The sequence below is a fragment of the Ylistrum balloti genome, unplaced genomic scaffold (assembly GCF_031769215.1).
Source record: "Ylistrum balloti isolate Yb309-2 unplaced genomic scaffold, AGI_CSIRO_Ybal_v1 Utg370882, whole genome shotgun sequence".
Classification (NCBI taxonomy): Eukaryota; Metazoa; Mollusca; class Bivalvia; order Pectinida; family Pectinidae; genus Ylistrum; species Ylistrum balloti.
The window spans coordinates 835,162-848,659 of record NW_026782502.1 but is presented as its reverse complement, the minus strand read 5'-3'; the positions used below and the strand labels follow the sequence as shown (position 1 = coordinate 848,659).

The 13,498-nt window shown below is 34.6% G+C and overlaps 1 protein-coding gene across 1 annotated transcript; it reads right to left on the bottom strand.

Moving 5' to 3' along the window:
* Nucleotides 1–5,033: 5,033 nt before the first annotated feature.
* On the bottom strand, nt 5,034–6,119 carry LOC132559278 (beta-1,3-galactosyltransferase 5-like). Its single transcript, XM_060223893.1, has one exon. It carries the CDS (start codon nt 6,117–6,119, stop codon nt 5,034–5,036), a length of 1,086 nt encoding a protein of 361 aa, XP_060079876.1.
* Nucleotides 6,120–13,498: the final 7,379 nt, after the last annotated feature.

Genomic DNA, 13,498 nt, shown 5'->3' with positions numbered 1-13,498 from the left:
AAAACTGTTTTAACTCTATTAGCAATGGTACCCGATGCAATTTTGTAAATAATATTTAAAAGACAAATGGGTCTCCAATTTTTCAAAAACTGCCTTGGTTTATCCCCTTTTTGTAGACATGTAATTATCCCCTGTCTTTGAGTAACAGATAATATCCCATGTGTATATGCATAATTCATAGACCTAACAACAAAGTTCCCTAATTGTTTCCAGAAAAACTTAAAAAATTCAACTGTATATCCATCAGATCCTGGACTTTTATTATTTTGCATTTGTTTAAAAGTGTCTGATGCTTCAAAGTATGAAATACTTCCCTCTAAAGATAATGATTCAACATCTGTTAACTTTGGAACATTATAGTTTAGCAAAAGGTTATTTAGATCTACATCTTCAATATTACAGTTACTAGAATAAAGTTGCTCATAAAATAATTTTATCTCATGTAAAATGTCTTCTTGCTTCCTTATAACCTCTCCATTTTCTTTTTCAACCATTGGAATGATCTTAGACGTAAAATTTCGGTTTTCAAGATTCAAAAAATATTTAGTTGGTTTCTCACCTTCAATCCATTTTGACTTTGACCTTAAAATCTTTCCTTTCATCTTGGACTGTCTGATCTTTTCTAGTTCTTTCTTTTTCCTGTCTAGTTCATTAAAATCAATGTTTTGGTAATTTTCTAGTGTTTGTATATTCTCAATAAGTATGGATTCTTTCTTATTCTGACACTTCTTTTTGTAGGAAGAATATGAAATAGTTTTGCCTCTTATTTCGAAAAGTAATGTCTCTAGAAATAATTGGTCATTTATCTGAAGTTCAATTTCTTTATTTGGAATAGTATCAATAGAGTTTGGATCATACACTAGAACGGCATATTGTTTTTTAATATCTAAAATAAGATTCTTTATAACTTCGACATAGTCTGCATCATGTAGTAACGAGTTATTAAATTTCCAGAGGCCTCTACCCCTTTTAAATTCAGTAAATGTTATTGTAATAGTCGGAGCAGAATGATCTGACCTATAACTAGATCCTATATCAGATTTCTGAACATTACCTAACATATTTTCGGAAACAAGAAAGAAGTCTAAACGGGCTTGTTTAATAGGATTACATCTTCTCCAGGTATATCTCTTACAGTGTTGTTCTCTATATATATCTACTAAATTCAATTCATCTATTATTTCTATAACTCTATCCCTCGCCTTAGGGTTATTTATTTGCTTATATGATTTATCATAGTCAAAATCTGGGTTTAATACTAAATTAAAATCACCACATACTATACAAAACTCATTGTCAAATTCTGCTACTACATCTACTACTTGCTGATAGAAACCAGGTGTGTCTAAGTTTGGACCATAAAGTGTTATTAAAGTTACTTTTTTATCATCTAACAATATATCTAAAGCAATGAAATTACCTTCATTATCTTTCCTTTCACGTAGAATTTTAATCTCAAAATTATTGTTTATTAAAATTGCAACACCTCTACAGTTTGACCTAACAGAGCTACAATAACATTTAAATCCCCATTCGGACCTTACAATATTTTCTATATCTTCAGTGAAATGAGTGTCTTGAAGACAACATACATTATTTTTCTGACTTCTAAAATATGAAAAAACGTCTTTTCGCTTAACTTTATCTCGGAGACCTTGACAGTTCGCCGATATTATCTTAATGGGTTCTATGATAGTATTAAATTATAATCAACAAAATAGCTTTTGACCATCTCCATGCACCGACTACAAAATTTTGCAGAAGAAAAGAATCTGGTGGTAAGTTTAAAGGTAAAGTAGAGAAGTAAGGAGTCCAGAAACAGATGAGAAAGAAACGAAGCCGAGGTGTAGGATCTGCTAGCGAGGAAGCTGAGTAGGGGAGAGATAGACAGAGAGAAGAGCACATACCATACACATAGGGACATATTTGAATATTAATATAGAAATACTGGCACACTATCACCTATACACAACTATCAAACTATTCAAGGACCTGCACTATAAGCAACGTACGTCAATCAGTTCACACACACGTGTGCGATGCCTGCCTTTCAGACATTAATTAGCGGAAGCGGGAGTCAACTTCAAGCATCCTGAACATCCAGAAAAAAAAACTAAGGAAAACGAAATCGGAATTCACAAAGCAACCCAAATACCGTTCTCAGAACATAGATAATTATTAAAAGCACTGCTAAAATTTAACTTACTTTTATTTACCTTTTAATCAGCTGTCAGTTTGTGAATTGTGAATTAGCAAGTGATAAAATGATCTCTATCAATATAATGCTTGAAATTTTCCTAACTTCCTGTTAAGTGTCTGAAAGACCAAGATGACAACACTAATGTAAACAAATAATGGTCGGCGATGGACGGGTTCATCAACAATAATTTCATTTTGTGTTACATACCGTTTCCAGGGGAAAAGAAAGTCAATCAATATCCGATCCATCAAAATGCACAAAAAAATTTTAGTATTTTTCCGTATAGTCATAAAGGTCCACTGTTTTTGTACATATAAGAGTCACAGATTTCACAGATATGATTCATTTGCGTGAGAAATTTTCGTCATTCATTAAGAAATCATCAGACAGAATGCAGTCTGGGAAAAGTGGTTTACCTCTCTGGAAAGCTCCTAATCTATGGGCAATGTCAATATTTCCTTTACAGATTCCAACTTTCAATTTGTCTTTCACAAAATTCACAATTTTTCCCACACAGTCTTCAGCGCTTTCATTTTTATCCACGTCTTCAAGATCCCTATTTTCTCTAATAATTTCCTCTCGAAGGCCTTTCATCTGTAGACCAATATCCTCCTTCAATGTGGAGAGAATGGTAAATATGTTGTCCAGCTTTTCATCTGTAGACATTTTTCCTGATCTGTTTATAATATCACTCAATCGTCCAGACTGGAATCCTTTGGATTTGTCTTTGTTAGAACTGGTACTGGAACTTCTGGTGGAGGCCATCTTATATTAATGTACATACAAGTAAAGTCCAATCCAAACAAAGAAAAACAGCTATACAGCACAGTCTATAGAAGTATAAGCAGGAGCGCACACTGGTGTATACACAGGTAAAATTACCTATGTCACTGAGCAGAGTACAGGTGATAGTGGCCACTAGAGTGTTCACCGAACCATGATGAGTTCTGGTCTAGCTTCAAAAGTTTGTCTTCTTCAAAAGTCACCAAAGACAGAAAATTGTGTTCCAAAAGTCCACCTTTGCAGTCTAAGGTGCCTTAAGCATCATCTGTGCAAATATCATTCTGTTTGAATCAGTATTTACGCTATGAAAACACTTTCAAGAGGGACCACAAAAACACCTCTGGTCAGTTCTCTGTCTTGACCTTCACCCCCACCAATATCCATCTTGTTAGGGTTAGGTACAAGTGTGGGAAAAGTTAATCAATTCATATAGTGTATATTGGATAAGTAATTCCATCACATTTATATCATGTAGATTAGACAATGACAAGCCGGTGAATAGCGTCTTTTCATAGATACAGTCTAGACAAACAGTAAATAAAACTGCATTATACAGATATTTTGTCCTTCAAGTACTCATCAGTGATGCTGCGGGCCTGATGTTGAAACTTGGAAAGCAACTGAGGAAAGTCCACACTAATCTAAGACATGTTGAAATTTATACAAAATAGCCCCAAAATATGATAAAGGTGAAGAATATAGATTGACCTTTCTTTTGTGTTAAATGTTTTCAGCAAAAGGGTGTGAGGTGTCTCGAACACAATGTACGTTATGTTCCAGTCAGCATTAGAATTATAAATACGAAAGTAAGCATGACATACTTCCAAGAAAAGTATCAAATCTCGCCTCACATAGTTTATCACTGAATCTAACACTAGCATAAAGGGGTAGATCTATTGATATTTAAAGAGGAATTAAGGTCTTTCAACACTGTTAACATATACTTGATATGGGTGACTTCTGTGATCGGGGTTCAATTCCTTGTTTCACAATTGTTTTGAAATAAATAAAAGTTCATGAATACTTGACATTACATTTCATTAGATTAGATTCGACACAAAATGTCAAAGCAAAAACACGTTTAAAATGCAGACTTTTAAAAAAAATAAAATTGATAAAGACTCTCGAAAGTAATTAATTACACCCACAGAAAGCCTCAAATCAAACATCAGCATTAGGAGTTCACTGATGCTAAACATGAAACATCAATTTTACTGTTAGTGTTATAGTGATCTCATTTTCAGATGTTTTCTCTTTTCTGCGATATAGAAATGGACGTAGGTTCCGTAGTTGTATACCCTGTTCTCATTCGAGAACGTCACATTATTTACTTCGATTGACCAAGATTTACAAAACGTATGTCGTCGTTGAAGTAAAAATGCTTACTCTTGCGGAGTGCCTGGTCTTATTCTCCTTGTACCTTTTCAAACCTCTTCAGTAAATATTTCGTTTGTTCATACTTTGCCATAGTTTTATCGAATTTGAGAGTTTACTATGATAAAAGAGGTTTTTGTCAAGCCTCTCAATGCTTTCATCTAAAACGTGGTGACAGCACACACTCCCCTCTCTTCGAGAGACGAGATAAGAAATTAAATTAATTGACAAAAGCAATAATTGAAAATGCTAGCTTTTAAAAAAGTTCATTATAACAGTTTTATTCACACGATTGTTTGTTTTTATGACCTTGACCTACAATGTCATTGGTCAAAATCTAGAAATAAAAATAATAATAAACGTTCTGTCTGTAGGCGGGTATATCGAATCTCTGTAGATGTGTTGATTACATAACTACTTTCAGTATTTTTACAGATATCACAGATATGCCAGTACAGCTATTCTAGTTAAAAATACACTTACTCACTCATTGCTTTATTTAACTGAGATCTATTTCGACTGCAGTTCACATAAGCTTTTCAATTAAAAACATAAATTCGACAGAATGTTCTTATTTCTTTTTCCAATTGATAACATAGTTAACCAAAGGAAGAAAAACACCCCTAACTGGAAGATTTCATTACTCTTTAATATTTGTCAAATCGAACTCGACCAATTAACAATCGGTCCACATTGTTTCTGTATTTAATTCCAAATACGGATGAATCTTTTCCCCTACACACTGGTCGTTCCAAAGTTTGAAAAGAAGATCAGGTGATACACGGTGTGCCGTTCTGAAGTTTAAACTTTTGAATAATTTACTATTGATAGGAGACACCATCCCACTATTAAATCCTTCTATCAAATGAAGACTTTTACCAATCCTTTCAACACATAATGAAACAAACACATCTTCCAGGAAGAAAAATGGTATATGTTTTGATACCTTGAAGACCTCTTTTACCATGTTCATACTTGTAACATAACCCGTTCCTGCACAGTAGCCAGGGTAATACTCTCTCCCATAATATTCGTAGGTAACACACCATTTCGAACTCTTATCTCTCACAGGGCGTTCTATTTGCATACACTTGCCTCCTATGGCCGTTTTAAGCTGTTCAGAATTATCATTGAGAGCCTTTCTGACACCAGGTATATTGACATACATGTCGTCATCTGTTTTCATGAAAAATTGAGCATGAGGGCAATGCGTAGACGCCCATTTAAATGCCATAATAGTTTTTAGAGTAAGATTTACATACGATTCTTGAAAATCCTCTTGGATGATATCATTGTAGATTTTACTCTCCTCTAACAATGCCGCATTTGCTTCAGTATCATTAATGTTACCAAATATGAAGGCATATCTGAATTCCGACGTATTGTTTTTGGAATGTGTCAGCCAAGTTTTCCGATACATGTCTCTTTTCGCTCGGTTTCTATGGATACTGGTTATAAGTACCAACACATGAATCACAGGAGAACCAGATTTTAATGCACAAACTTTATCACTGTTGATGAGAAGCGGGAAGTCATGACGGTTACAGTTGTAACATTTCTCGGGACGATGTCGCAAGGCCTCAACGATGCTGCACATTACCTTGGTATTTCCACGTGCTGATCGGTTCAGAATGTGAATAAAGAATAACATAAAGCTTAATATACAAATTAGAACAAACAGCTGTCGGGGTCTTGCCTTCCTTTGTATCTGTGAAAAGATCACCATCCCTCCACTCTTTACAATAGCCTTGATGTCGGCCATGTTGGATTGTCTTTCTTAACCTTGAGCTTTCAGTGTTTTTACCAATGTCTGAGACTGCTTCCAACACAGAGTAGATAGTTCTCTGGTTATGGCCTTGAGACGTTCTTTTTAAGTCGGAGTGGAATGGCACCCATTAACGTTTCAGATAATCATGACGTACCTGAAGAATACAAAGAAACAGCGTTCAAAAAGTTCCATAATTACATAATTGTATAATTAGTTGAGTGTTGGAGACACGGAGGTAATATATCGTGTGTAAATCAACCAGGTTGATCTTCAATCATCAGATATGATCTACATTCATTTCTGGACTGGTCAAATCGTTAAATATGAACTGATACAAAAACACACATCAGTAATATCATTTTTCATTCACAGTGGTATACTGACATTTAAAACTAGATATACACACAGAAATATATATATAGAGATAGTGTGTTAATCATTATTTCATTCTTTATAATATCATTTGTCAATCACAATGATATATTGACATGTAAAACTAGATATACACACAGAAATTTATAAAGAAATAAAAAAGTGTGTTTATCAGTATTTCATTCCCTACTATATTATTTTCTTTTTTCAAAAGATATTATGAATTTTCCCTTATTCCACGTGTTGTAATTCTTATATCATACCCAAGCTACCATTAACATCAATATATACATTTTCTCTTCAGTAAAACTATGCTAAATATTGTTTAAAAGCATACAGCTATTTTATCATTCTTGGACTCCTAAATGATAACAGTGACTTTATGTGTAAATATATAGATGAAGATCAAGTAGATACCATACCGACTACAACTAATGATAAAACAGATGTGAGCTATATCCTTTTGCTTTCCTAAACTATTACCATTAATCGATATAAAAATGACTACACGACCACAGCGTATTGACCATGCTGATTTAAATCAAGTACCAAGCTATCTAAATACATTACGAACAACACATACTGTACGGGATTGGCTGTATCCAGGATCACAAACATGTCCCTGGAACTTTGTTTTAACAGTGATTATAGTCTATATCATTAATGTTAGTTCGCTTTACATGTGTTTTACCTGTTTTTCTCACCTGTACATGTATAAGAAATCAGTCAAAAAAAGGAAATAAAATAAAATAATTAAAGACATGATATAATAAAAAAAGTATATGGTGACATAATGTACATGCAATTATTATGCCGTGTATGGTGACATAATGTACATGTAATTATTATGCCGTGTATGGTGACATAATGTACATGTAATTATTATGCCGTGTATGGTGACATAATGTACATGTAATTATTATGCCGTGTATGGTGACATAATGTACATGTAATTATTATGCCGTGTATGGTGACATAATGTACATGTAATTATTATGCCGTGTATGGTGACATAATGTACATGTAATTATTGTGCCGTGTATGGTGACATAATGTACATGTAATTATTGTGCCGTGTATGGTGACATAATGTACATGTAATTATTATGCCGTGTATGGTGACATAATGTACATGTAATTATTATGCCGTGTATGGTGACATAATGTACATGTAATTATTATGCCGTGTATGGTGACATAATGTACATGTAATTATTATGCCGTGTATGGTGACATAATGTACATGTAATTATTGTGCCGTGTATGGTGACATAATGTACATGTAATTATTATGCCGTGTATGGTGACATAATGTACATGTAATTATTATGCCGTGTATGGTGACATAATGTACATGTAATTATTATGCCGTGTATGGTGACATAATGTACATGTAATTATTATGCCATGTTTAATGATGTTATATTATTTTTGTTGTATATTCCAAAATAATATAAACTATTGTGATATCATTTCCAATATATGTTATTTAATTACAATATTCTTGGGTTCAGATGATATTTTTCCAGTGAAATTAGGGACCGCTTCTTACAGATTGATGATGGTTGCCAATGTAGGATCCTCGTCTTTGCTACATCAGAGAACTTCGCTGGCACCGCTGCAGCCGAAAAGATATACTGCGATGGAACCTTCTATACCTGCCCCAGCCTCTTCCTTCAGATATACATCACCCACATCGAGTTAGACGGATCCGTGTACCCAGTTGTATACGCCCTTCTACCCGGGAAAAGCCAACACATCTACACCAGAGTCTTCACACTTCTACAGACGTTTATGACAGACAACAACACACATATGATGTCATCAACTGTATTCGTCAACTTTGAAACAGCTGTCCACAACGCCGTACGCACCGTCTTCCCTGGAACCAGCATCAAAGGATTTTTTTTTCATTTACACAAGGAATATGGCGAAAGGCACAGGTGACTGTTCAGGAAACACCCCACGGTATTAATTTCACAATTGTTTGTATAACTATGTCAACATTTCGATCAAACTTCGTGTAAAATCACCGTGTTCTTACACAGCCGTTAATGTGCTTGCACAAGTCACTGCTACAGCGTCATTGGTTAAACAAACATTCAATGGTACAATATTTGCGTGTCCAAAGCAAACTTAACTACAAAGAAAGAGATGTTTTATGGTTATCTGAACTTATGTGCAAACCGATCCGTGTATAAAAAAAACTGGTACGGTATTTTTCACTGGTATGTAATGTTAATTGAGATGATATAATTAAATACAGACGACTGAACCTTCTGTTCTCATACCACAAAAACAGACAACAATAAAAACACACAACAACAAAAATTCAAGCTACCGGAATTACCGGTGCATATCGTCCATTGGTATATCTCTTTTATATCTAATGCAGCGATGTCTAGTGTTCCGTGGTATACATACTACATCTACAATATTGCGTTAGTATGTGTTGGCATTGTAATACTGTGTGTCTGTTGACGCTGTGACGTGTCATATTGGTATGTGTTGGCATTGTAGTATTGTGTGTCTCTTTGTTAACGCTTTGACGTGTCATATTAGTATGTGTTGGCATTGTAATACTGTGTGTCTGTGTCTGTTTGTTAACGCTGTGACGTGTCATATTGGTATGTGTTGGCATTGTAATACTGTGTGTCTGTTGACACTGTGACGTGTCATATTGGTATGTGTTGGCATTGTAGTATTGTGTGTCTGTTTGTTAAGACCGTGATATGTCATATTAGTATGTGTTGGCATTGCAGTATTGTGTGTTTGTTGACGCTGTGACGTGTCATATTAGTATGTGTTGACATTGCAGTATTTTGTGTTTGTTGACACCGTGACGTGTCATATTGGTATGTGTTGGCATTGTAATACTGTGTGTCTGTTGACGCTGTGACGTGTCATATTGGTATGTGATGGTATTGTAATACTGTGTGTCTGTTTGTTAAGACCGTGATATGTCATATTTGTATGTGTTGGCATTGTAATACTGTGTCTCTGTGTCTGTTTGTTAACGCTGTGACGTGTCATATTGGTATGTGTTGGCATTGTAGAATTGTGTGTCTCTTTGTTGACGGTGTGACGTGTCATATTGGGATATGTTGGCATTGCAGTATTTTGTATTTGTTGACACCGTGACGTGTCATATTCTTATGTGTTGGCATTGTAATACTGTGTGTCTGTGTCTGTTTGTTGACGCTGTGACGTGTCATATCGGTATGTGTTGGCATTGTAATACTGTGTGTTTGTTGACGCTGTGACGTGTCATATTGGTATGTGTTGGCATTGTAGTATTGTGTGTTTGTAAATTTGCGCTTATGTGCTGACTCTATTGTAAATTTAACAGATATATACGCCAACACACTCAAAGTTATATTGAAGCCTCCAAATACGCAAGATCATACAAGTGAACCTTGTGTGATTTTTTGTTCAAACGAGGGTACACATATACATGTTGGTAGCGTATTTTTACGTTAGAAATTTATACCTGACTGCCATGTCATGTTCTTACCACCAATACTTACATGATTAAAGAGACGTTACTATCAAGTTATATAATTTTTAAACACAGTTGGGTCATGGTAAAAACGCCAAAGTAATTGGTTTCTAAGCATTCTATGATAATTTACTTAGAGATTGTGGATGTACGTGGGTCATTTTGATAAAGAAAACAATCCACGTGTATTCAACTAATTAATGTTAAAACAAGAAGCTAATTACACTTTCCAACACAAAATAAGAATAAGATACAGCAGAGCCACATAATGAATTACACTGAATCATATATTAGATGCGTCCTACTAGGACTCGTCAGTGATGCTAAGTGCCTAGATTTGTATTCTAAGGATACAGTTGATCGAAATGAATTTCAAAATCTAGATAGTGCACCAGCCATATTGTTAAGTAAATATATTACTGAAAGCTGGTGTAGAGTTTGCCTGTGATACCGAAATGATCATTGAAAATAATCTTTAAAAAGCATCGCTTTCTGAACTCTGACCTGCTCTAATTCAGTCTCAGTAGGACGTCGGTCTTTGTACATGTGACCTCAGTTAAAAGCTGAGGTGTGTGGTTGGATGTTCTGTGCTGTGGTGATTGTTCTTTGGCAAGGTGTTTTTACTCGGACTGGATTAAGTTAGGCCTTCTATATGTCAATAAGCGTAACGATCTGTATCCATCAGCTTCCAAAAATAAACTATAGCTGAAATGATTAGTTGCTGTTCATACGGCCAAAAAAAATCAAACTTTTCAAAAATTTTTGAAAAGATTTTTCAAACCATTTCAGTAAAAATTTATTTTTCTTTATTTGATGGTTTTTTGCTTCCGAAATTAAGTCGATATTTGAAACAAGCATTAATTGATTATCATATCGACTTACCGTAGCATTTCAATACATACACATGGGTGTACACATAACATTTACTGGTTATCAAAATGATTGCCTGACAACGCTCACGTGTCTACTTCATCTGTTCAGGTTGTTGCAAGTCTATGATACTTGTATGAAGTTGTATCAAAATCAGTTTAAGTCAACAATGAAGTTGTGGAGTGCCTGTCACGATTTCTATTCAAAACGAAGTCACACTATGCAAATTCGAAAATTAAAAACACAAACACTTCAGTTGTGAAGTTTTGGTCATAAGATCCAAAATTGTGTAACAGATGCCATTGTATATTTCCATGCCTCCGCTAGGATTCGAACACGGGACTTCAGACGTATTAGTCTGACGCTCTACGTATTGAGCTCAAAAGAGGTTCTTTCTAACCGGGTGGTATATTGCGGCTAATATTTACCATGGTTACAGAGATAAAGAGGAGTTCTCTCTAGCCGAGTGGTATATTGTGGCTAGTATTTACCATGGTTACAGAGCTACAGAGATGTTCTGTCTAGCCGAGTGGTATATTGTGGCTAGTATTTACCATGGTTGCAGAGCTACAGAGATGTTCTGTCTAGCCGAGTGGTATATTATGGCCGATATTTACCATGGTTACAGAGCTAAAGCGAAGTTCTCTCTAGCCGAGTGGTATATTATGGCCAATATTTACCATGGTTACAGAGCTAAAGCGAAGTTCTCTCTAGCCGAGTGGTATATTGTTGCTAATATTTACCAAGGTTAAACTTATATTTTCCTTCTCATATTCCACATATAAAACAATCTTCATTATTAAAAATAATTTTTTTTTAACTTTTGAATTAAAATCCTATATATAATCTTATTACTTTATATTTATTAAGCAATTTTTACATTACATTTTATTTATCTATAATTCATTACTTATTTATTGTAGAGTGGACACAATTTTCTTCGACTTGCTGACGGGAAATTTATACAAAGATCAATATATCATTATCAGAACCTAAGTATTGATACAGCGGAAAGCGCAAGTTTATAACAAAATCAATGCTGTTAACGCCAGCAAGAGGAAAACCTGTCGAAACAAGCATCGTGTTCTAAAAACCTTCATACTCTCCACAAAACTACATGTACATTTTATATCTTCACAAAAAAAAAACAAAACAAAAAATTCTCCCACCCCATTCCCGACCCACTCCTCTCTCTCTCTCTCTCTCTCTCTCTCTCTCTCTCTCTCTCTCTCTCTCTCTCTCTCTCTCTCTCTCTCTCTCTCTCTCTCTCTCACACACACATTCACCATCACACACTATCCAACACACACCCTCACAAACAGTCTCCCCTTCCTTCCGTCCGTCTCTGTCGCTTTCCCTCCCAACCTTAGACTTCCGACTGTCTTTCTCCCCCTTCGATGCCGACTCAATCTCTCACTCCTTTTGACATATGAGTGGGTGTGTCAGTGAGCGCGTCATATTGTACTTATAATATTTTTTGTAAGAAAATCTCCCGTAACCTCCAGAGTGTTAACCTCTCGTTAAAGAATCGCTTTATATAGGTCAACTTGTTTTACGACAGATGAAAGACGATATCTTAATGACTGAGACTCAAAGCCTGTCCAGGGACGTTCAGAAGTCATTCTCGGTATCCTATAGCTAGCCCTAAACCCTTTTGATTACATACATAACATCGGCTATATTTAAATCATATTGTTAATAGTTTTATCAGAAAAGTGACAATGTTCGTACATGTATTATCCGAAAGATCCAAACACTCTATAGACCTATAGAAATAATCAGTTTTTGAAACATTGAAATGACGATGTAGCGGTGGTTTAATCCTGTTTGTCCCAAAAACAACATGTACCCAAATAGGGCAGCGTGTTGTTTTAACATTTAAGGTACCTGTGTGTGTTGTTTTAACATTTACAGAACTGGTCCAAAATTTTATACATGTAAACTTACACTGGTAAACCGTAAAGCTATTTGAAACATTTTGAAAAAAATCAAATATAAATAGTATTATAACGTGAACTAATATATATGCATGTATGAATAATTAATATGAACTAAATAAAATAATTTAAATAGGATATTAGAAACAAATGATTTTGTTAAAAATATATCTTTAAAATAGTTTATATAATTTCATTTTGTATTATATATATATTTGAAAAAATCAAATTTAAAATATCTAATATCAAATTTTAAAAAATTGTGAAAAGTTCAAATGGTTGCCTAGAACAGGTATGTGGAAGAAAAGGAAATAGTAAACATCCAAGCCCTATGTAAAAATTGAACACCCAAGCTAGATATGCTTAACTGTAGTGGAACAGAAGTAACCAATCCAATGTATATCACATCCTTCCAAGTTAAATTTTGTTGTAAGTATAATTGTATAATTATATAAAATGTACATTATATTATAGTGGTATGTAGTGCTAAATTTACCTGTATTTTAAATAAAACTAAGATTAATTGCTGGTTTGTTTTCTTAGCCATTACAGACTTATACATACAAAATCCTGTTGGTCCCAAAAAATATTTTACCTGATTTTTCAGTTTTGGGACAAACAGGATGACGCTGTAGCGGTCAAGTGGGTAAAACGCCACGGCGACCTAGAGAGTTGTTCTGTCTGTGTTACAGTAT

What these genes read in the sequence shown, in the direction of transcription:
- LOC132559278 (XM_060223893.1), bottom strand. Translation starts at nt 6,119, where the DNA reads ATGGCCGACATCAAGGCTATTGTAAAGAGTGGAGGGATGGTGATCTTT.